The sequence below is a fragment of the Doryrhamphus excisus genome, chromosome 4 (genome assembly GCF_030265055.1).
Source record: "Doryrhamphus excisus isolate RoL2022-K1 chromosome 4, RoL_Dexc_1.0, whole genome shotgun sequence".
Classification (NCBI taxonomy): Eukaryota; Metazoa; Chordata; class Actinopteri; order Syngnathiformes; family Syngnathidae; genus Doryrhamphus; species Doryrhamphus excisus.
Genome location: NC_080469.1, coordinates 10,661,955 through 10,684,585, shown reverse-complemented (window position 1 = coordinate 10,684,585; position 22,631 = coordinate 10,661,955). Strand labels below are relative to the sequence as shown.

Genomic DNA, 22,631 nt, shown 5'->3' with positions numbered 1-22,631 from the left:
CTATAAGTCGCTCCGGAGTATAAGTCGCACAAGGCCAAAAATGCACAATTAGGTAGAAAAACATAAATAAGTCGCACTGGAGTATAAGTCTCATTTTTGCAGGTAATTAATTTTACAAACTACTTGAACAAAACAAACATTACGTCCACTTAGAAGGCAAGTTCTAACAATAAAAGAATAGAGAACAGGCTGAATAGGTGTAAGATATGCTAACACAATGGTTATTCAGCTACACAAAAAATAAACATGAACAGAAAAGGTGTCCAGGGTTTATGTAACATAAACATTTTTTTCATTTATAAGTCACTCTGCAGTATAAGTCGCAGGAACAGCCAACCTATGAAAAAAAGTGCGACTTATAGTCCAGAAAATATGGTATATATATATACCTTTTTATATATGCAGCACATGGGTTTAAAAATTAAGAAAATGGGTTTAAATTTTGGAGACTTGAGAAGAAGTTTTGCTCTCTGTGTATGTAATTGTGCTATGCAAGTCATTTTACTGTATTATTAATTGGAAATAACAATCAATTTAGGTTCCTGCAACTTGTTTCTTGTAATACTTTTATGTTGAGTGGGCATATTATAGTTAGATAACCACTATGTGGATTAGTTTTTGGTGATGTCTGACCTAGACTTTGACCTTAAAAGACTTTCCAAGGTTAAAGTTCACTAATCGTCAAGTCAAAAATCCAGATACAACAAATCACATTGAGTCATATCCTAAATGTAAGAAGCTACAGCACAACATTTCATGAATTAAAATGAACTGTATCCATTTCCTGTTCCACTTGTTCTCACTATAGGGTATGCTGGAGCCTATCCCAGCTGTCCTCAGGCGAGGGGTGTGGTACACCCTGGAATATTAAACAGTCTGACTCCCGGTGTAAAAACAATTAGTTGAAAGCAATGAGTAGTGTTTAAGGTGATAACTCTATGTAGGCTGATCACTACTAGCCACACCATTAACATAAATGTTATTACTAATATAAACTGCTTTATTCTCCATTCACTCTGATTGTGTTTGAAAATAATAGACTTGGCAGATCCAAAGAGCATTATCAATACTGCTTTACAGAGGAAGAGAGCCCAGCGTAAATACCATCCTACAGTTAATGTCTACCATACATTAAAACTGGGGGCCTGGCAGCTGACCAAATCACATCAACATGTGTATAAAATGGTACGCACACATCCATGAGTGATGTGCTGGATATAAATAACTTAAAGGAAAAGGTAAAGGGATTTATGGATATTATTAAGAGCAGCTATCAAGGAAACGGGAGAGAGGCCATGGTAGTACATAACATTAATGTCCAGCATATAACGTGAAACAGGAAATGTCCTTTATACCAGCTCTGGTTATCAGCACCTTAATCTTTGTGTTGTTTGCCTGACACGTAGGACGTGGCCATACTGCTGAGTTGTGTGTACTTGTGTGTGTGTGTGTGTGTGTGTGTGTGTGGTGGAGCTTAATCATACTGCAGAGGAGTCTAACCATCACCTACACACATTCGTGAATATAAAATTCCCATGTATAAAAAAAACAGCCCTCATTAGTGTTAGCTGCCAAACAGGTTCTATACTTTCAGAGATACAAGCTATGGCAACTAGAATTCTTAAAAACTGTGGAAATGCCATCTTCTCCGAGGGTCTGGCATTTGGAGAAGAAGAAAAGCCAATGTGTGTGTTTGTGTGTGTTGTTGGTGGAACGAAGGTGCTACCTTGGACAGATGATGCTCAGTGGAGAATCCCAGGCCGTAGACGGTGTTGGCTCGACTGTCAGCCCACTGGCCAAACTTCTGTGAGGTCTTTGTGAACGTCATGTTGGGACTGATGGTGCTGTTAATTATTGCCTGCAGCACAGAGGAAACCCACTTAATACATTTTAAATGAACTTACTATGGTGTGCTTAATGTGTGTCTGTGTCACATGCAGAAGAAGAAGGAGATATTATTTCAACCACAGGGTATTCCTCATTTCATTAGATGCACCTGTACAATCTAAAGACATCAAATACATGTATCCCCTCCAACCAAAAAAACACCTTACAAAGATAATGATGCTGTTTGACACTGTTCAAAATTGTACACTACTATATTTACTAGGCAGATCTTCACTCAAACAGTGTGGCACTGTCTTTATGCTATATTCTGGTCATTTGGCATTATGTAAAAAGGTATAATGTCTGAATTGGATAAAAAAAACAGCATACATTGTGTTTTCATGCTGGTAGCTGGTCTAAGCTGGTTTTTGAGGACCAGCATATCTGCATCCTGCATGGTCCTCCAGACCAGCATAGACCAGCTACCACGATGAAAACACAACATATGCTTGTCTGTACTGTTTTTATCCAATTCAGACATTATACATGATGCCAAATGACCACAATATAGCATAATAATAAGCATAGCATAATATAGTATAATGTATACTACTGGCTTTGGTGAGCTAATGAGATTTATTTACAGTGATGGAGGGGGGAAAAAATCATTTAAGTCTTCCATACTGTAATCCAACTACTTTAATGCAGCGCTAATTAACAGCTGATCAATCAGTGGCGGTGTTGTGGAACATTCCGATTAACTGACATCAATAAGAGTTTGTTATATTCGGCATGCAGGAGGGTTACACGAGGAATTGTTGACGCTATCTATCTAACCAAATACTTTCTGATTATTTAGCAACGCAGTGCATGAGCGGTTAGGGGTGTTGCCTTGCAACTAGAACATCATGGGTTAGAATCTCAGGCCTGTAAGGGTTGTTTGCATGTCCCTGTGAGCTATTACAACATGCCCCCCAGAAATACACCATTTGGACACGCTCCCTTATTAATGAATTCATTTGGAGTGTGCACAGCTCCTGGTTGAGTTTGTTTGTGGAAACCTGACTTTATGTATTTATATTTTTAGTATTGCAATACTTTTGTCCATTTCTTTCTAACTTCTTGATATGCATATAGTGCATGTGTGCATGCAAATAGAGTATTAATGTTCACACACACACAATGTAACATGAGCCACATGTCTTGTGACAGCGTGCAGAGCTTTTTAAGAGCAGACCCGCATCCTGCAAGGTTGTGTTAGAACGTCTTTATGAAATCAAGATTTAAAGAAAGTACACAATTCATGCTCTAGAGGACGTAAGCTCACCTTGGTACCGTCCAGGCTGATGATGCGGTAGACATTGCGAGTGCTGTCATAGAAGTAGGACACGGTGACGGCGTGCTTGCTGGTGGGCAGCCAGTTCTTCTTTGTGTTGGGGTCAATTTGGAAGACGTGGGCCCGCGTGCTGTAGATGGGCTGTTCCCTGAAGGGGACAAAAAAAAAGTTGTGAACCTCCTTGTGCCGCAACACCAACGTCTCTCCGAACCCAACGCTTGCACCGAAGCTCCTGTTGTCTAACGGGGAGGCGGATCGCCCAGGCAACCGAATAACAAGCTCACCCTCCTCCATATTTACAAAAAAGAGACTTTAAGCCAAAATCCCTATGAATACACATTCTCCATGATGAGCAGGTGCATTCTTGACTCAAGATGAGCGCATTCAGTGGCGCAAAGTTTGACCGTCATCATCCGGTTAACTGCAGTAGTCTCAATATTTGCCCTCTTTGCAGTCAGTGGCGTCTCTCTATGCGCTGATATGGGAATGTCTGCAGCACTGAGCGAGGGTCACACAGGGGAGAAAAGAGAGCGTTTAAGGCTAAATATAGACAGGAGGCCACGCTTTACTGCCAAAGACACACCCCGCAGGACTGCACTTTCCACATGTGTGTATATATATAAACAAAGACAAGTACACCTCTCCAAGAAATACGTCTTAATAGTTTGATTAAACTTTCTAGTAGGACTAGAGCCCTTGGTTCCCCATTAATCCTAATTGAAATGCAGTGCATTTGAATGTATTCAATGCTTCAATTTTTCCATATTTTGTTATGTTTACAGCCTTATTCCAAAAATGAAAAAAATAATGTTTCAATATGATGCTACAAGCTTGGCACACCTATCTATCCAGGTTTCACACATTTCTCTTTGCAGCATATCTCAAGCTCCATCAGGTTGGACAGGAAACTTCGGCCCGCATCCATTTTCTGATGTTTCCAAAGAGGTTTAGTCTGGGCTTAGACTGGGCCACTCAAGAACATTCATAACTGGGATGTTAAAACCACTCCTTTGATATCTTGGCTGTGTGCTTAGGATCCTCGTTCCAGTCTGAGGTCAAGAGCTCTGAAGCAAGTTTCCATCCAGGATCTCTCTCTTTTCATTGCTGCACTCGTCTTTCCCTCTATCCATGACTGGTCCAAAAAAAACATTTTCATGTCATAATCATTGCGTGTTGTGTGTCAAATTTTGTTCAAATTTTCCATTTTAAATAAGGTTGTACCATAATAAAATGAGGAAGTGTACATAAGTTCCATACTGTACTGTACAGCAAATTTCCCCACTGAGGGACGAATAAAGGCATATCTTACAGCACTTGAGTCATAGTCTCACCACAGAGATTTCCCTTATGCAAAGTCACTGTTTCAATGGGATCAAATGTTGTGCCCTTCCATTTCTATACCACTGGCCCTTATTCGGGTCCCAGATAAGTTCGAGTCTATCCCAGCTGACGTCACGTGAGAGGCGGGGTACACCCTGGACTATAGTCGCCAGGTAATGGCAGGACACATACCGTACCTGGAGTACCCGGAAAAAAAACCCACACTTGCAAACTCCACACATAGCTGTTCCAACAGAGATAGGAATCGGGCCCGCCTGACTGTGTAGCCAACATGCTTTTGTAGTACAACACATGCACAAAATGAGGCAATCTCATAAAAAAACACTGAATACAAGAAGGCTCATCAAGTTAAGTTTGGCTTAAATATGAGGCTACACATGACTATATTAAGAGCTCTTTGGGAGCCACATGAGAAAAGAGACAAAAAGTCAGAAAAGGGCCACTACAATGGAGGACCACCTCTAGCTTAGAACAGTACTAGTACGGCCTGTGCCCGATCATTAATTTTTTATTTCATCAAATGGCTAACATAGTCATAATTTCCCCTCTCTGCGGTCCCTTCCCAAGGTCTTTTTTCCTAAATGGGGTTTTAAGTTTTTCCGTGCCCATTTGGGGGGGGGCTCAAATGTTGTTGTCATCGATTGTTCATTGTTGTTCTTGTGAAGCCCTTTGAGGCCCTGCTGGGATTAAGGGCTATATAAATAAACTTGACTTGACTTGACTTGACTTACAGTAAATACTGTGTAGATCCATGCAGTCATACATTAGAACAGAAGCACTAATCATAGATCCTACACCTGACTGAATTGCTCAGCAAGTTTCCAGAAATACGAGTTAAAGATCCTCTCTATGAAAGGTAAAGTAACTAAAAAAAACTAGTAAAATAGCTTTGCAGGGGCACGGCGGTCTAGTGGTTAGCGCACAGACCTCACAGCTAGGAGACCAGGGTTCAATTCCACCCTCAGCCATCTCTGTGTGGAGTTTGCATGTTCTCCCCGTGCATGCGTGGGTTTTCTCCTCCCACATTCCGAAAACATGCTAGGTTAATTGGCGACTCCAAATTGTCCATAGGTATGAATGTGAGTGTGAATGGTTGTTTGTCTATATGTGCCCTGTGATTGGCTGGCCACCAGTCCAGTGTGTACCCCGCCTCTCGCCCGAAGACAGCTGGGGTAGGCTGCAGCACCCCTGCGACCCTCGTGAGGAAAAGCGGTAGAAAATGAATGAATAGCTTTGTAATGGCCTGAGTGCTCTGCTGTATTCTGTAATCGGTTTCAAAAACATTACAACTATAGGAAATATACCTGTATTCATATTTCTTCCTACTGTAAAATAATGCTGTATTTTTGCCAGTGTAGCTTCTACATGCATGATCAAGGCCCCACGATGGATTCGACTGGCTGACTGACTTAATTCCTTATTGACCTCTGTATGACACCCAAAGTAGAGTCTGGATTGATGGCTGCTAGTAGTGTTGGTCAATACATATATGAAGGTCTTTGGCCCAACCATTCACTCCCCAATGCATCCCTTGCATTTCACCACTGACAATACCCTCATCTCTTTCTAGCATTGTTTTGCTTTTCGGGTAGTATCTACAGTCAGAGTCAGAGTGCGTGCACACGCGCACACACACATAGGGTGCACGGGGAGATATTCTGAGCTGGCAGTGCTGGCAGAGAGGGAGATAGAGAAGTGCTTACACTGCACTGAGGGGGTGATGGGGGACATCAAAGGCTTGCTGTATAAATGAATATTAAAATTCAGCAGCAGTACCCCTCCTGTGTGTGATTAGCCCAGACTGGGAAAGACAGAACAACATGGAGACAGGGGGGAAGTTAGTCTGGAGGAGCACGGTGGGGGGAAATGAGGAGCGCACAGGAAGTGTGAGAGTGAATTTGGGCTGATTACTACTCCTGCACAAAGCTGCTTGTGGAGTGCAAATTATCATAATCATGGACAGCAGTGCAAGTGGCGGAACTGTGAGTCATTTCAAGCGTGCACACATCACACAAGCACGGCCTGTCTGTGTGATCTGTGCAATAGCTGCTTGGCAACTGGCGTCCTCTCGCATTGCATAATTCGACAAAAGCTGAGGCTAATTTGGTGCTGCTTGTCGCTCACTCGTGTGTGCATCAAATACAACATTCCTACACTTTGATTCTCACATGAATGCAGGCGCCAAAGAGTTTTGTTCCAATATGACACCCACCAGTTGTCAAAAAACGTACTCACTCCTACACTACATGATTTAGATAACAGTTTATTTGCTTTTATAATCATTACAGTCAAATTATATTTTATTAAAGAGATTTATAAGAAAAATCCTCTCTTTACAAACATAATGATGCTCAAATCTTTGTTGTGGGTGGTGTTTGCAGTGGTGGAGATGTTTGTAATATTTTGCTCCTCTCATTTGGAGACTGGTTGCTGGTTGTTGGTGATGCAACAGTGAGTTTTAACAGTGATTTGGTTAACTTATTTTAAAACTTGTATGCAACTGTCTTTCAGCATCTCACATTTAGCCAAGCTTGGGGCCAGTACTGAAGTACTCCAGTGACTGAACAGTGATGGAACCCATCCTAACAATGTACAGTGTTGTGTGCGCCATTGTACAGTATTTCCTTATTGTGGGTTTTTACTTTTGCTACTTAGATTTGTAATTAATAAGACAATGGACTTGAGGACATGGGTCCCCTCTCCCAAAACCCTCCTGGAATTGTTCACTCGCAACACAATCTAGGTTTAAGCCCTAAATATGCCTCACACTTATTCAACACATTTTAAAGTATAAAGTATATAGGTGCTAACCACTAATAAGTGATAGTAAAATATGATTTATTAAGCTGTGGCAGCTTCTGTAAAAGCTTCACCTCTGCTTTGCTGTGTTCCAGGGTCACTGAAGAAAATGAGACATCCCAACCCTTGACAAACAAACATTATCGGTGTGAAAATTGTGGACTGGTGCATGTCTGCAGTACATTTTACCTCTATAATCACATACTTAGAAATCACTACTGACTTATGATGAATGAGATGTGTTTTCGGCAGAGAAACACCTTATTTTAAGAGGAAAAAAAATGTAAAATTTATTTTTTTACAAAAATCACCAAGTTTGCAGGGTTGCAAATGCTGAATTGTAAATGTTCTGCAGAAAGACATGCAGACCTTAAAAAGCTCCAGTTTTCTGTGCGGGTTTTTGTGCGTAGCTGCTATATAGGAGTCCACAACTCAATACAAAGACTTTGTAGTATGTAAAAAGTGTCTCACAAAAGTACAACACACGGCCAGGGGCCAGAACGACAAGCATGCAAAAGCACCTCATTCATCACTACGCTCGCTGCAGAGAAAAGTGTGCCTTGATTTTTCTATTCAAATGCTGAATGTTGTGTTTTCAAAAAGAGACGTGTGTGTTTAGTGTATTTGTCGTGTTCTGCTGCTTTTGCCTTGCTGCCGCCTATCTGCTCTTTATTGTAGCGTGCTACTGGTCCTGCTGGGGCGGAGCCACCTGCGTGCACCTGGGAACAACTGTGATCAGGCCCTTCATAAGCCAGGCTTGGACAATCTCATGCTGCCAGATTGTTGCAATGTCAACGCTCACTTCCTCATGTTGTGCTACCCTGTGTGTTTCTTGCTATTTGACTATTTGCTACCTGTTGCATTCTTTGTGTGAGCATTTTGCTAGTTCTGCTTAGCATTTTCAGAAGCTCCCTTTGTTGGAGTTTTTCTGTACTGCTTCACCTGGAGTTTGTGTTGTACTTTATTTTTTCCCGCATCGTTTGAGTGCTCTTTTTGTCATTAAAACATTTTTTTTCACCAGTAATGTCATCTCTGCTTTGGGGTCCAACCACTGGCCATCTGCCAATCCAGGTCATCCTTGGTCTCTTCTGGTGATTATGTTAATACTAATATGCTCCACTAAACATTCATTTTTACTACACTTTAATATTTTAGATATACTTGGACATGGGATGATAGTCAAAAATAAGTAGTATAAAATGAATAGTGTAACTGACTGATACCTAAAACAAAACCCTGTTTAGTTATATTGCACCAAAATGGTGTCATTGTTTTTGCATGATTGCTGTTTGCTGTCTGCTTATATTATATAATATATTATATTTGGAAATCCAAATAAATTGTATGTCAACCCTTTAGGTCACTTTCCACTTTACAGAAAAATCTCAGCTACCCTGTACATCAGATCTGTTACTGGAAACAGAACTGATGAAGAACTTTTGGGAACTTTGTTAAGGAGAGAGGGTTGCCTTCAGGGCATCCCGCAGACAGACATACAATATTAACACACACATGCACACACACACACACACACATTTACTGTTGCAGTGGTAGTGTCAGGTGTGCTGCAGGATCTTGAGGCACAGCAACCTTGTGGAACCACTTTCACTTTATCATGCAAAAGGCTGTGTGCTATTTTCTACTTGAGTGTGTCCCCTTTAACGATGCAGCTGCTCCTCTTTCTGCAGAAACACGAGCATTACATAAAAGTGGTGCATCCCAGGAGAGCTCACTTTCCCTTGACACCTTGACCTCTAACCAGCACCCAAGAGGTTTTCCATCTTTAAGGAGCTTTAATTATTTTAAATTAATTCCACGGAGAAGAGCTTTAAAGGGAATTGAACTTGTGTTAGGCGGAGCAGGATTATTAATGAGAGTTGCTCTACTGTATTTACTGGAAGTTCCTTAGATGACCTGTGATGTGTGTTGTGAAAACACTTTACCCAAAGACATAAGAGAGCATTGAGGGATTGATTGTATTTGCCCATAGGAGGAAAGAGCCATCTCTAGTTCTTGTCCTACATAAACATTCCCCTCATGTGACATTATCATAAGCGCAGAAAGAGGCCTGGTACTAAGCCAAGAAAGACGATGCCAGAAAGTTATGCTCAGTAAGTCATCTATTGTTAAATAATGTCCAACTAAAAGTTACTTTTCCTCATAGAAAGCTGCTACAGATTTGGATTCCCAAGTCTTGGCAAAAACATCACAGAAGACTTACTACCATATTGGGTACATTAGGGAGGCTGCTGTTGGTCCAAGTGTTCGGGATAACGTACACAGTCAAGTTATTCATGCATTTATTCATCTCAATCCACCAGAAATTAATTTATACTTCCTGCACATACCAGAGTCTCTGTTGAATCATAAGGGCAGTCATTGTTCTTGGTTAGCACTTCTGTTAATCACACAAGATAGCCCAAGTCTAGCCCTTTAGACTTATTAAGACTTATTAACTTAGTCAATGGTTCTCAATTATTTTCTGTTATGTCTCCTATTGATAACGCGTAATATCAATGTATTTGTTCAAACCAGTGTATGTGTTGATGGTACCAGCATCGTTCAAGCAAGAATAGACACGAGGAGACCTGCCAACCTTTACAAAATGTGTATATAAGTACACTACAGTATATTATATGAGCATTTATATATACTGTAAGTCATGTCCCACCTGACCCACGGGGGGCCTTTCACAATATAAGATTAGAAGCACTGACTTCACTCTGTGTTTTAGTTTATATTTGACTCTTTTGGAAAAAGAGTCAAATATGAACAGGAAGTTATAATGATGACAATATAACTGACAAAGCAACTTATTACCACCATATTAACAGAAGTGTTGCTATTGTTATTGTTCTGCTAAGCGATGTTAAGTGCTGAGTCTGCTGACCATCTTTTTGTGTACAAAAGACTTTGGTTTGAATATGAATATTAATATTTCAAATATTAATATTTTAATACTGGTCCTGTGTTTTCTGACAGAAAGATGACAGATGACTCTGATCGCTCAGTTTTAGAGTATTTCTTGTAACACTGTGACATCACAGTGAGCCTGGCTTCCTTATATGGGCATGCACTGCAGGCCAGATACATTCTAGGGCTGCCCTCCCCACAGCTCTGCTCAGTTTACGGTTGTTTGCTATGATTTTAGAATATTATAATAATATAATAATGTATTATTTTTAATAATGTTATACTGAAGCTAACAAATAATAACTAAAATACTTCTTACCATTAATGCAACTTATGGTGCTGCATACTCCTTACTCCTTATCTTTCTTTTTGCCATCTTTTTTGTCAAAAGGCTCTGCATAATTAGATGACCCCGGTAGGCTGTTACATTGGAATTTGTTACGTTCCAATTCACATTCCTACTTGTCCAAAAACGAGTAGGAACAAGCAAAGCTTACATAATCTTATTCCCTTTTCGTTTCACCTCCTGTATTCTACATGCATCCTTCACTATGTAATCTGCATGAGGCTTTGTATTGAATAACTAATAGGCATGTAAAATGTGTCTTTAATTGTGTCATTACTAGACAGGAAGGCGGGATTAGAAACCCATCCGCCCAGGTAAATATTTATGTTATGGCTAAAACATGATAATGTTCCATTGTGAATCAATTGACTTGAGTCAGTTGCATAACACAAACTTAGTCACCAGCATGACGTTGGGTGGGAGACCGTTGGATGGATGGAAGGATGATGTGCTGCCTACATTGTGGGAGGTGTGAATGTGTGCCTGAGAAGCCTTTTGTGTATTATAGCTAATGCAGGAGTTTTGGATGAAATAGCACACATGCCTAGCATCATATTATCAACCTCCTGTGGTGTCATTAATCCCAATAAACTGTGGGAGACATCTGTTAATGAAAGGAAGGGCTGGTGAGGGTTATGGACCACTGGGCTCAAGATGGGGCGGTGTGAGGCATGAAAATGAGCACTGTTGCGCACCGAGCAGGTACATCGCGGTTGGTGGGTGCTTGTTGTCAGAGATATTTAAGGTCACAGCTGCTGCCATGGAGACAGAATGCCACTATGTATCACAAGAAAAGTGTGCAGCATTCTCCCTGCTTTGATCCCCCGCATCTAACAACCCGGAACAGGATGTACAGAACGTCACAGTGCAGGCATCTGAGAATATTGGCGAACAAATGATGTTGTTGCTTATGCCTCTGTTTAAATATTACATAACTGGCTATGTCTATATTGTCGGCTGGGATAACGGAGTGTGATAGCGAGGCATTATTACCTACACCAAGGAGGTTTATGATGTTGATGTTTTTAATTATTCTAATTGTGTTAGCATTGAAGGAAATAATTACAGTTTAAAACCATATCACGTTGTGTCAAACCTTATAAGATATCAATGAAATTGGATATATGAAAGCAGCATCAGAAGCTGGAACGCCAAACCTAGTTGCATCCAGATGTGATCCATTTGACAGTAAGTAGATGGAAAACACCATTTAGCTGGTTTGCAAAATTCAATTTAGAAAACCTGTATATAAAAATTAGTAATTGTATGTAAAACTGAGGATTATTGTTGTATTAGATCTTAATAGATCATAAAAGTCATAATGTTGCAGTGTGATGGAAAAAACCCTTATGGACTTCTGTTTTGTTCTACTTTGGCAACAAGGATTAGCATCCTCAAACTTAGATAATGAGGCAACTTTCCAAGTTGGGCCTCAAGTCTGTCTTAATCCAATTAAGAGGAAAACCATTTGATGATGACAAACCATCAGCTTGGCATGAACCTTTTTTATATGCTGTACATATAAGATGCATGCAGACATTGCATTTTGCCCTTGCTGTGTTTGCATGTCCATGGAGGCTTGTGTGAACCAAGCTGGGATAATAATCACTTACCCCATTGTTGAGGCTGAAATGCAAGGCGCCAATGCGTTCCTCTGGTTAACAAGAAGAAATCTGTCTTGAGAAAGATGCTGCGTATATATGAAGATGCTGTCTACGCTGCAGCCTCCCCTCTAGATCACCGTCGGTTGCGTCTGCAGGAATGTGATGAGAAGTGCTCCATCCCCCGCGGCTGTCACTGCGCGGATCCAAACAGAAACGTCGCCGTGCGCATGGCACCGTATCCTGGTCTCTTTCTCCGGGTGCTTCGGCGGCGGTTGCTGGAGCTGGAAGATCCGACAGGCAGTCAGTGACAATCCAAGCTGGAGGATGAGGCGGAGGAGGAAGGGGAGGAGGGTGGAGAAGCCTCGCTGCGTGGACTGGGAAAGACAAACCAGAGGCAGAAGATACAGCAGCATCCCACTGTCCACCCGCCTCCTTCTCCCGTATTACCATTGGCTCACAGGCTACACCCCCACTGTGTGCCCACACGTTAGTATTAGTGCAGCTGTCTAACTAAGCTCATTTCTGCGCTGCGCTGGTCTGCATCCTGCAGTAGCTGTACAATACATTATTTATCGTCACAGTGCTTAACTGTGGAGTCGTCTGTATGAATTAAAAACGTAATACCTAAAAGCGTAGTGTATTGATTTGGCTTCCACATCTGGTCGCTAATAATGATGATGCACCCACCTCCCACCCACCCAGCAGCTTGTCACTATTGAACTTCCCACGTCACCGCACTGCAGTGACGTCACTAGGCAAGAGACTGATCGTTGCTTTACAAGCTATAGGGTGACTATGTTTTTATTGTAAAGTACTGTGCATAGGACACCTACAAAATGTGAATTTTATGAGATGACAAGTCATCAATAGTACTGAAAATGATTGTATGTATCAGTTATTTAGACAGTGTTTTAAGTAAGCCCGGCTGGGACGTTTGCGTCTTTAATGCTAATTAGCTAAGTTTCTCCACTCCTGTTTCCAACAGTGTGTGGTTTAATAAAGCGCTATTGTAATGCTACATTTGTCAAATGTAATAAATGCCATATATGACATACGACATGGTAACATTAAGAGTGGGACACGTGGTCATAAATGTTAGTAACAACATTAGCATAGCTATAAGCTATAGCACGAACATTAGTCACATTTTAACAAGCTATCATGCTTGTTTAAGGGATGCTCCCTGTACTTTTTCAACAGTTTGTCACTGAAAAACAATGTTGTGCTATATAAAATTGAGAGAGGTCAAACACTACGGCCAAGCAGAAAGCGGCCTCCCAAGCTGATGCCTGTTTCTCTGTGGACTGTCCACAAGCTCATCAATTGGCTCTGCTGGGCCATGGCAGCTAAACGTATTATGCTTTTTCCACTTTTCTGACCTTGAAGTGTAGTTAGAATGTTATGTTCTCATGTTAAACGATGCCAAAGTTTCAGATAATAAGGTTTGCGCATTTGGAAGTGAGCCTTGAAAGAAGCTTGGGATGGCTCAAAATGCTTGGTTTCAAAAGGCATGGTAAAACTGGCCCTTTGTGTGATGTCACAGAGGGGTGGACTTCCTTATATGGTCATGGCTGTAAACGAGATAAGCTCTCTGCTCTCCCCCTAGCTCTGCTACGAAACAGACTCAGGCAGAAGTTATTGTATTTGGTGATTCCCAGCAAAAGAAAAACATTTTCATCAGTCAACGTCATTTCACACGGGATGGGACTTATCCCAGCTGTCTTTGGGCGAGAGGCGGGGTACACCCTGGACTGGTCGCCAGCCAAACACATGGCACATATAGACAAACAATAATTAACACTCATATTCATACCTATGGACAATTTGGAGTTTCATTTCAAAACCATGAACTTCAAAACCAACTAATGATTTGAGCACATCTTCTGTCAAGAGTGGAGCAAAAAAAGTGGAGGAGATAATTGATTTTTTTAATGTTCCTCAAGAACAGCCTTCAAGGATGTACGTATGTCTGTATAGCATAATTTAAAAAGTACATTACATAACATGGGACATTTTAGAAAATCTTTAATATTAAATGAAGTGAAAATTCCTCACTGAAAAAACTGCAGACTTAACTTTAATTCACCCAGCTCAACCTTCCAACAAGCACACATAACATGATAGGTTTGCAGTGCCTCACAGAGGGACAAATGTGTAACTGAGCTCACTGCAATCTGTCTACTGGTTTGTCATACTCAGTCTTCCATGTTGATATTTTAACACACACAATGTATCAATTATCCTGGCTTGTGCCCAATGGTATTTGTCAAATTTGATGACAAAATGTAATGCTTAAAGGTGTTGTCTGTCATGGTTAGGTACTGCAATGGGGGCATTGGAACGTACTGTATCCCATTCTTTTCCTGCTCAGCCATGATTGCTATTTGTTGATAGCTTCTGAGATTGCGTGTACTGTGTGATACAGTATGTCTATGTGCGTACACATAACATGCCTATGCATGAGACATGAGTGAGTGACAGCCACCACCAGTGAAAGAAATGTAATTTGAAGTTCAGCACTTTTACTAAAGAGGTGCATTTATCAGTATGTTGCAATGAACACAAACATTTTGGCAGATATAAGAAAAGTGTCTGTTTTGTTGTTGACCTTTTGACCTTGTATGACTGCTGCACAGTGGCTGACTTACCATTAGGCAAACACAGGCAATTAGCTGGGGCCCAAAGATTTCCATGTACCCTCAAATGTCTCACAAAATTTTTCATTATTTTTTTCCTTCAATTTAAAATAGATAGTCCTGCTTTGGTTTTAAGTCAGGTCCTTCAAAATACATCAAAATGTGTAATCTTTCATCAGCGTTTCAGTTCAGGCTTCTGTTGTGACGGAAATCCAGTTAAAAAGCTATCTTTCTAATGTTAGTAATCATATTTAAATACACACTGCATTGACCATTCAGTTAACATACTCGTAAATCTACAACTAGCTGATGACTGTCTTTACTTAACTTTGACGCAAAAATATGAAGCTGTAAAATACCATATCATAAAATATGCTATATTTTTTGTTTCTTGACGTAGAAAAGTTGCCACGTCCCCTTTAAATCAAAATGAACGATGACGTAGGAATACGTAACAGGAAGTATATTCTTCAATTCTGTTTACATTTGAACATGGTAAGTCTGGAAGATATATATTTAAAATAGTCAACAGTGGCTGGAAAAGTTCTTGTAGTGTCTTCGAATATATACTTTCATACAGATAGAATATTGTTGTGTTCATTACATTTGAAGGATTGATTGAGGCACTAGTTGACAGGATATAGCTATTGTTAGCTTGAGCAGCTCGCATGTGTTAGCTTGAGGCGCTTATGGCTAGAACTGTGTTTGCTTGCTTCGTCTTTTGTCCACGTTTGTGATTCTTGGAAGCTTCGAGCACTACCTTCCATATCCTTATTGTTGAACGAACACTTATCAAACACAATATTTGTCGTAATTTGCTTAGTTACTTTTTTCACTCTCCCGTTTCAGTGGCGTTGACGAGGCATGTTCCCCCACCGCGATCCACCGAGGGTGCACCCAGGCTTCAGCCCTGTGCCGCATCGACAACCACCCTCTTCCATGGGACCTCGCTTTCACCCCCAGCATAGATGGTAAGAGTACACATAGGCTATTGTTGTTAAGTGTAAATAATAATCTTTGACTATTTGTTCAATTTGTTATTGTTTACAGCAGTTGTGGTGGTCCTGCACATGAAAGGTTGCCAAATTATGAGCGGCCCCGGGGCCCATCACCTCCTCCTCCACCACCGCACATTAACGGTTGGCGCAAGTAAGTCTATTTCTCTTTAAGCTCTCTGATTATTCCTGAAACAATTTAAAATCTCAAATGTTTTTGTCAGGAGGAAAAATGAGGACTACGGCTCCCCAGTTTTAAAGCGCTTCCGTGATGATGATGACTCCTCATTCATGCCATACCCCCCACATCAGCACATGCCTCCCTTTTATGGTCCTGACCAAGCTCTGGCAGGTTCTTCAAGATCACGCGATTTTGGTCACCCCCAACGCAGCCCCCACTCCCATGTGCACACTAATATGCCTGCAACCTGTGATGGCACTGTGGATTTGCAGGTCTATGTTAAAGACAAGGTACTGTAAAACATCACCATGTATTGTATCATAACAGTGTATTCATGGGTTGTGTTTGCATGGGTTTGTGCCCTCAGGTGAGCGCTCAGATGGTGGAGCTGTTCGAGGCATGCCAGCAGCGCCATTCTGATTTACTACATAAGGAGATGTGCCGTAGTTGGCTGCAACAAGACATGCTGCGTGTCTTTGAAGGTGTGTAAGAATGACTTTTTGTTTATACTGTACCTTTTTTTGTTAATTTCATCATAGCTGTCCTTTTGTCACAGCGGGGCGACTGTACATGACTGGCTCCAGCATGAGTGGGTTAGCCAGCCGAAGCAGTGACGCTGATTTGTGTTATGTCCTCCGTGAAAATGTAAACCATTCAATTCTGCTTTTTACTGTTTTTTTTTAATGTGCAGCTGTAGATTTATTCTCATAGCTACATGGCTTCTTGTTGCAGAAACCTACACATCCAGTCGCTGTGCTCTCGGCCCTCAAAAGGATGATGAAATCATTGTGTGAGTTAAAAAAAACCCCAAACCATCCATTTTTAAGTTTTGAAGCATAATTATGTAAAATCAGTAAACTTACGGTAATCGAGTAGCAGTCTCACAAAATAGTTGTGTGATGTGCCAAAGCACTGACTGTTTTTTTTTTATAAACGAGAGTTACATTAATGTTTAACTGGGCAAGGTCTTCATGCAGGTAATTTACATGTTCAGTATGTATATTGCACATGTATTAACATGTAAATGTACAAGATTCTTTCCTCAATATTCCAACTTTTATGTAAAAGTACTTGTAACATGTTTGCTCGAGGCTGCACGGCGGACGAGTGGTTAGCGTGCAAGCCAAACATATCAAGGAGACCTGAGTTCTATTCCACCCTTGGCCATCTCTGTATGGAGTTTGCATGTTCTCTCTGTGCATGCGTGGGTTTTCTCTGGGTACTCCGGTTTCCTCCCACATTCCAAAAACATGCTAGGTTAATTGGCGACTCCAAATTGTCCATAGGTATGAATGTGAGTGTGAATGGTTGTTGTCTATATGTGCCCTGTGAATGGCTGGCGACCAGTCCAGTGTGTACCCCGCCTCTTGAAGACAGCTGGGATAGGCTCCAGCTGATTCTTGCAATATTTCCACACATCATGCTAGTGCTATGTTCTCAGTTTACACACAATCAATTTTAACTAATGAGACCTAAAATTACCACATTCATTTTCATTTGTTGATAGTATATGTAGAGCAACCCCAACTGATCCGAGCCAAAGTGCCCATCCTCCGGTTCCGAGAGAAAGGCAGGTAAGGTAGGAGCACTGAGTCACTGAACACCACTTTCCACACACACAATCTCATCTCAGATGAAATTTACGTGTCCCTTTTCTAGCAACTTGGAGTTTGACCTGAACGTCAACAACACCGTGGGCATCAGGAACACCTTTCTTCTGAAGAGTTATGCTTACGGTAATTGTCTCAAAATCTGCAGTGCCAAAAGTTAGAAGAAAGCTACATGTGTCTGGTCATGTGTCCCTCTTTGTGTCAGCTGACCCCAGGGTACGACCCCTCATCCTTGTTATCAAGAAGTGGGCCCGGCATCATCAAATCAACGACGCCAGTCGAGGAACGCTAAGCAGCTACACACTGGTGCTGATGGTGCTGCATTATCTTCAGAGTCAGTACATGCATGAAGAAGCCCACAAAATACATATTTATCATTATTTGTTATTAAATGTTTTATGATTATTTGCCTTTACAGCCCTGAATGTACCAGTCCTTCCTTCACTACAGAAGGACTACCCAGTAAGTGCACTTTTTATAATATGTAGATTAAATGGAAATCTAAAAAATTTAAACGGAATTTGGGGGAAATGAAGATTTCATAGGGCCCTATTAGTATATGTGGTCAGTAAAGTATTGCTAAAACAAAATATCTAATGGTGGCCTAAGACCAACACAATACTAGTACCAGTGTGTATCTATACTTTCAAACATGCCTGTGTTGACTTTTTAAAATGGTCTTTTGTCTTGATTTTTAGGAATGTTTTGATCCGTCTTTGGAGATTGACATGATCCCCGAGAGAGCCCAAGACATCCCGCCCTATAACTCCCAAAACAATTCGTCTCTAGGAACACTGCTTTTGGGATTTCTCAAATATTATGCCACAGAATTCAGGTTTGTGCTTCACTTGCTTTTGTTGTCCCTTTTCCTTTCCCCTGCTGGTTGTCTTCCAGTCCTCTTGCCAACTGGCCCTGTCTCTCCTTCCTCTTCCTCCTTACTGTACTCATGTTTCTTCTTGAGTGCCAGTGGCAGGTGTGACCTTTGGCCTTACGCAGCACTCAATACATATTTTGAGTCATTTTGCACATTCGAGTGGCACACCCCCATAATGCTTTTACTTAACATGGTACCCCTTTGGCTCCATTAGTGGTCTCTCCTCAAGTAAATTAAGTCAAATGTAAGGAAGTGTCATTCCCAGGGCAAGCTGTCTCGAGATGTATGAGTCGGAGATTGATATATGTTGGAATTTCTGTTGATGTTTTAGGGTTCAGAGTGAAGTTATAAAAGAGCGGCAAACTCTGGGGTGATGCTATTGTAGCTCCGTCTGCCTTTTTAACACAAAAATCTCAAGTAATTAACTAAATCAATTAGTTCCCGCTTGTAAGTCACTTTTTTTTCTAAGCGTCCTTTTTGAAATGCATAAATAACACGACGGTCCTTTCTCTAAGAAACACCTTATCTCTGCGGTCTCTGCATTGTTATAAATAAACACCCCTGGGTGTTATAAATATAGTGTAGAGGTATTGTTATGATTATTTTTGCCACACTTTTTCAGTAGACTGAATTTATGGAATAAATTAAGCAGTTATTGAAATATGAATCATGCATAAGGATGATTCATCACATCATAAATATTCTTGAGTCCAACAACAACTTTTTAGAAATGATGGAGGACAATGGTAACATAAGAAAGCTCTGAATTGCGTGTGATTTCTGCCTGGAAAAAATTGAGCTCTCTTAACACTAAAGTAGGTTGCACTTTCACTGACCACATTAGGTACACAGCAACTATCTAATAAGATCAACATGACTATTGTGAATAATGACATTTCCTGTACTGCAGTTGGAAGAAGACGGTGATCTCTGTTCGTGATGCCAAAGCATTTACCAAGCAGAATGCTGCCAAGTGGAGAGACAAATTCATAAGTGTGGAAGGTAAATATGCTGTGTACAATGCAGATTATAAGGATTATCTTTGGGAATACTAACAGCATTCAGGCATATTGTACATATACGGTACCAGCTGATTCCTTTGTCTTAGAACTACCAGGTGTCCGCTACATATAATTCATCATGGCAGCGTGCTACAACAAAATAAAAGCAGACACACTTTAAAAATTAGGGTTTTGTAATTTTAGGTAATATATTGTAAGAATAGATGTATATGCTATATAGTTGCATGTATATATTATTATTTACACACATGTTGACCACAATAAAAAAACTTAAATTATATTATGAAAGCAGGAAGTGAACAAATGTAAGTTACTGATTGTAAAAGTACCAGATGGAGGGGTAGGATTTTATAAGCTTTGCTTCTTCCTACTCCTTTTGGACATGTGGAACTGTGAACTGATTATGTGATGCACTCAATTGTAATCTGATGCATGTTCAAATTAAATAAAACCATTACCAATTAGTTAGAAAATGATTTAAAATTATGCTTTATTTTGATAAGCTGGCACTTGTGTATATATAACATGTCTTTTGTTTACTTTCACTTTGTTTCCTATTATCGGGAGAATGAACAATAGCCCATATAATGTGTAGTCAGTTGAAGGCAGAACTGGACTCACAGGTCCAGTTGGGGGAATAAGTCCCTGTTGCTGTAGTACACTGCTGATGGGGATGCCATACAACTTCATGTCAAAAAATCACAACTATGCGTATGAAGCTGATCAGTTTGGTGTAGATTTGTTAAACCATCATGGCTGCAGTCCAATCTTTTGACCGTTGGATTTAAGATGGCGGTTGGTTCACTATCCAAATATTTCTGATTTGGTTTGTTTTTCTCTTTCAGAGCCGTTTGAGAGTAATAATGTGGCCAGAGCAGTGCATGAGCAGGCCAAATTTGATGCTATTACATCTCAGTTTCTTGAGGTATGTTTAAACATGTTTTAACATAAAAAAAATGCCGTTCTTGTGTATGGCCTCAGTAAACTTCTATCTGTTGGCACAGTCATTCAACATGCTACAGAAGGGAAAGGACCTCAACTCAATTCTTCCTGTTCAAGAGATCATTCATAAAGAACTATCTTGGAAATGAGTTATCGGACTCTTCTACCTGACCACACCTTTTCCCAAGTTGACAAGGGATCCTTCAATGCTGTTTTGTTACAAAATGACAACGAATTAAATGTGCTTTTTCTTCCTGTCACATCCCTTTAAAAGGTTTAAAAGTACTAAGAAAGTCAATCACTGTAGGTGATCTATTTAATAAAAATTGTGAGGTATACTGGATTTTTTTTTTTTTACTTCAGATCTTTCTCTTTTCTTGCCATTGACACAGAAGGTCACAACTCCAGGTTTAAGCCCCAAATATGCCTCACAGTCCTATCAATCACGTCGTATTACAAAAAAATACAATGCAATCACCCTAAACTTACAATTTTAATAAACTTAAAATTACAATTTTTAATTGGATGACACTGGATAGAGGTAGAACTGTCTCACTGTGTTGAATGACAAATTGCATCCACCCTGCAAATTCTTATTCAAATCAAATGTACAGTATGTTTTTGTTGTTGGATGTTGTGTGTTGGATGTTCATATAAATGTAGTAAGTCAAAATTGAACACAAATGTTTTAAAAAGCATAAAAAAATAAAGTTGATGTATCAAAACATGGCAGGGAGTTGTATACAGCTTTAGACTGCACCATTACAACTAATACCTGGAGTTGCACTCAAAATGATTTAACCCCATTCTAAGTTGTAATTACTATATTAACCTGAATATAAGACAACCATAAACATAAGATGGCTGTTTTTCAAGACTTTTTTTTGGAGATAAATATTTTAATACAGTGGGGCAAAAAAGTATTTAGTCAGCCACCAATTGTGCAAGTTCTCCCACTTAAAAAGATGAGAGAGGCCTGTAATTTTCATCATAGGTACGCTTCAACTATGAGAGACAAAATGAGAAAAAAAAATCCAGATAATCATATTGTTTGATTTTTAAAGAATTTATTTGCAAATCATGGTGGAAAATAAGTATTTGGTCAAAAACAAAAGTTCATCTCAATACTTTGTGATATACCCTTTGTTGGCAATGACAGAGATCAAACGTTTTCTGTAACTCTTCACAAGATTTTCACACACTGTTGTAGGTATTTTGGCCCATTCCTCCATGCAGATCGCCTCTAGAGCAGTGATGTTTAGGGGCTGTCGCTGGGCAACACGGATTTTCAACTCCCTCCAAAGATTTTCTATGGGGTTGAGATCTGGAGACTGGCTAGGCCACTCCAGGACCTTGAAATGCTTCTTATGAAGCCACTCCTTCGTTGCCCGGGCGGTGTGTTTGGGATCGTTGTCATGCTGAAAGACCCAGCCACGTTTCATCTTCAGTGCCCTTGCTGATGGAAGAAGGTTTTCATTCAGAATCTCACGATACATGGCCCCATTCATTCTCCCATTTACACGGATCAGTTGTCCTGGTCCCTTTGCAGAAAAACAGCCCCAGAGCATGATGTTTCCACCCCCATGCTTCACAGTAGGTGTGGTGTTGTTTGGATGCAACTCAGCATTCTTTCTCCTCCAAACACGACGAGTTGAGTTGATACCAAAAAGTTCTATTTTGGTTTCATCTGACCATATTACATTCTCCCAATCCTCTTCTGGATCATCCAAATGCTCTCTAGCAAACTTCAGACGGGCTTGGACATGTACTGGCTTCAGCAGGGGGACACGTCTGGCACTGCAGGATTTGAGTCCCTGGCGGCGGAGTGTGTTACTTATGGTAGCCTTCGTTAATATGGTCCCAGCTCTCTGCAGGTCTTTCACTAGGTCCCCCCGTGTGGTTCTGGGATTTTTGCTCACCGTTCTTGTTATCATTTTGACCCCACGGGGTGAGATCTTGCGTGGAGCCCCAGATCGAGGGAGATTATCGGTGGTCTTGTAGGTCTTCCATTTTCTCACAATTGCTCCCACAGTTGATTTCTTCACACCAAGCTGCTTAACTATTGCAGATTCAGTCTTCCCAGCCTGGTGCAGGTCTACAATTTTGTTTCTGATGTCCTTTGACAGCTCTTTGGTCTTGGCCATAGTGGAGTTTGGAGTGTGACTGTCTGAGGTTGTGGACAGGTGTCTTTTATACTGATAACCA

The 22,631-nt window shown here is 40.6% G+C and overlaps 2 protein-coding genes across 5 annotated transcripts in view; one reads left to right on the top strand and one right to left on the bottom strand.

Annotated features, from left to right (window-relative positions):
* homer1b (homer scaffold protein 1b) overlaps positions 1-12,424 on the bottom strand; it is a 29,436-nt gene extending 17,012 nt beyond the window's left edge. The window contains exons 1-3 of one of the 3 annotated variants that reach the window (XM_058072017.1): positions 12,176-12,424; positions 3,155-3,311; positions 1,727-1,858 (exon numbers count right to left, since the gene is read on the bottom strand). In XM_058072017.1, coding sequence (XP_057928000.1) covers positions 1,727-1,858; positions 3,155-3,311; positions 12,176-12,180 — 294 coding nt within the window. In that variant the 5' untranslated portion in view covers positions 12,181-12,424. Of the gene's footprint in view, positions 1-1,726; positions 1,859-3,154; positions 3,972-12,175 lie in introns of those variants that run through there. The other 2 variants (XM_058072018.1, XM_058072015.1) reach the window with 2 other exon arrangements.
* A 2,799-nt stretch (positions 12,425-15,223) lies between these two features.
* tent2 (terminal nucleotidyltransferase 2) lies at positions 15,224-21,339 on the top strand. 2 transcript variants are annotated; one of them, XM_058072014.1, is made up of 15 exons: positions 15,224-15,297; positions 15,652-15,773; positions 15,853-15,951; positions 16,022-16,268; positions 16,346-16,460; positions 16,535-16,623; positions 16,711-16,768; positions 17,486-17,552; positions 17,638-17,714; positions 17,794-17,922; positions 18,007-18,050; positions 18,287-18,423; positions 19,373-19,464; positions 20,330-20,409; positions 20,489-21,339. In XM_058072014.1, the coding sequence occupies exons 2-15, from the start codon at positions 15,667-15,669 to the stop codon at positions 20,573-20,575; spliced, it is 1,428 nt and encodes a 475-aa protein (XP_057927997.1). In that variant the 5' UTR covers positions 15,224-15,297; positions 15,652-15,666; the 3' UTR covers positions 20,576-21,339. The 2 variants fall into 2 exon arrangements, with proteins under 2 accessions (XP_057927997.1, XP_057927996.1); XM_058072013.1 differs by lacking the exon at positions 15,224-15,297 and having other exon boundaries at positions 15,446-15,773.
* The last annotated feature ends 1,292 nt before the right edge of the window (positions 21,340-22,631 follow it).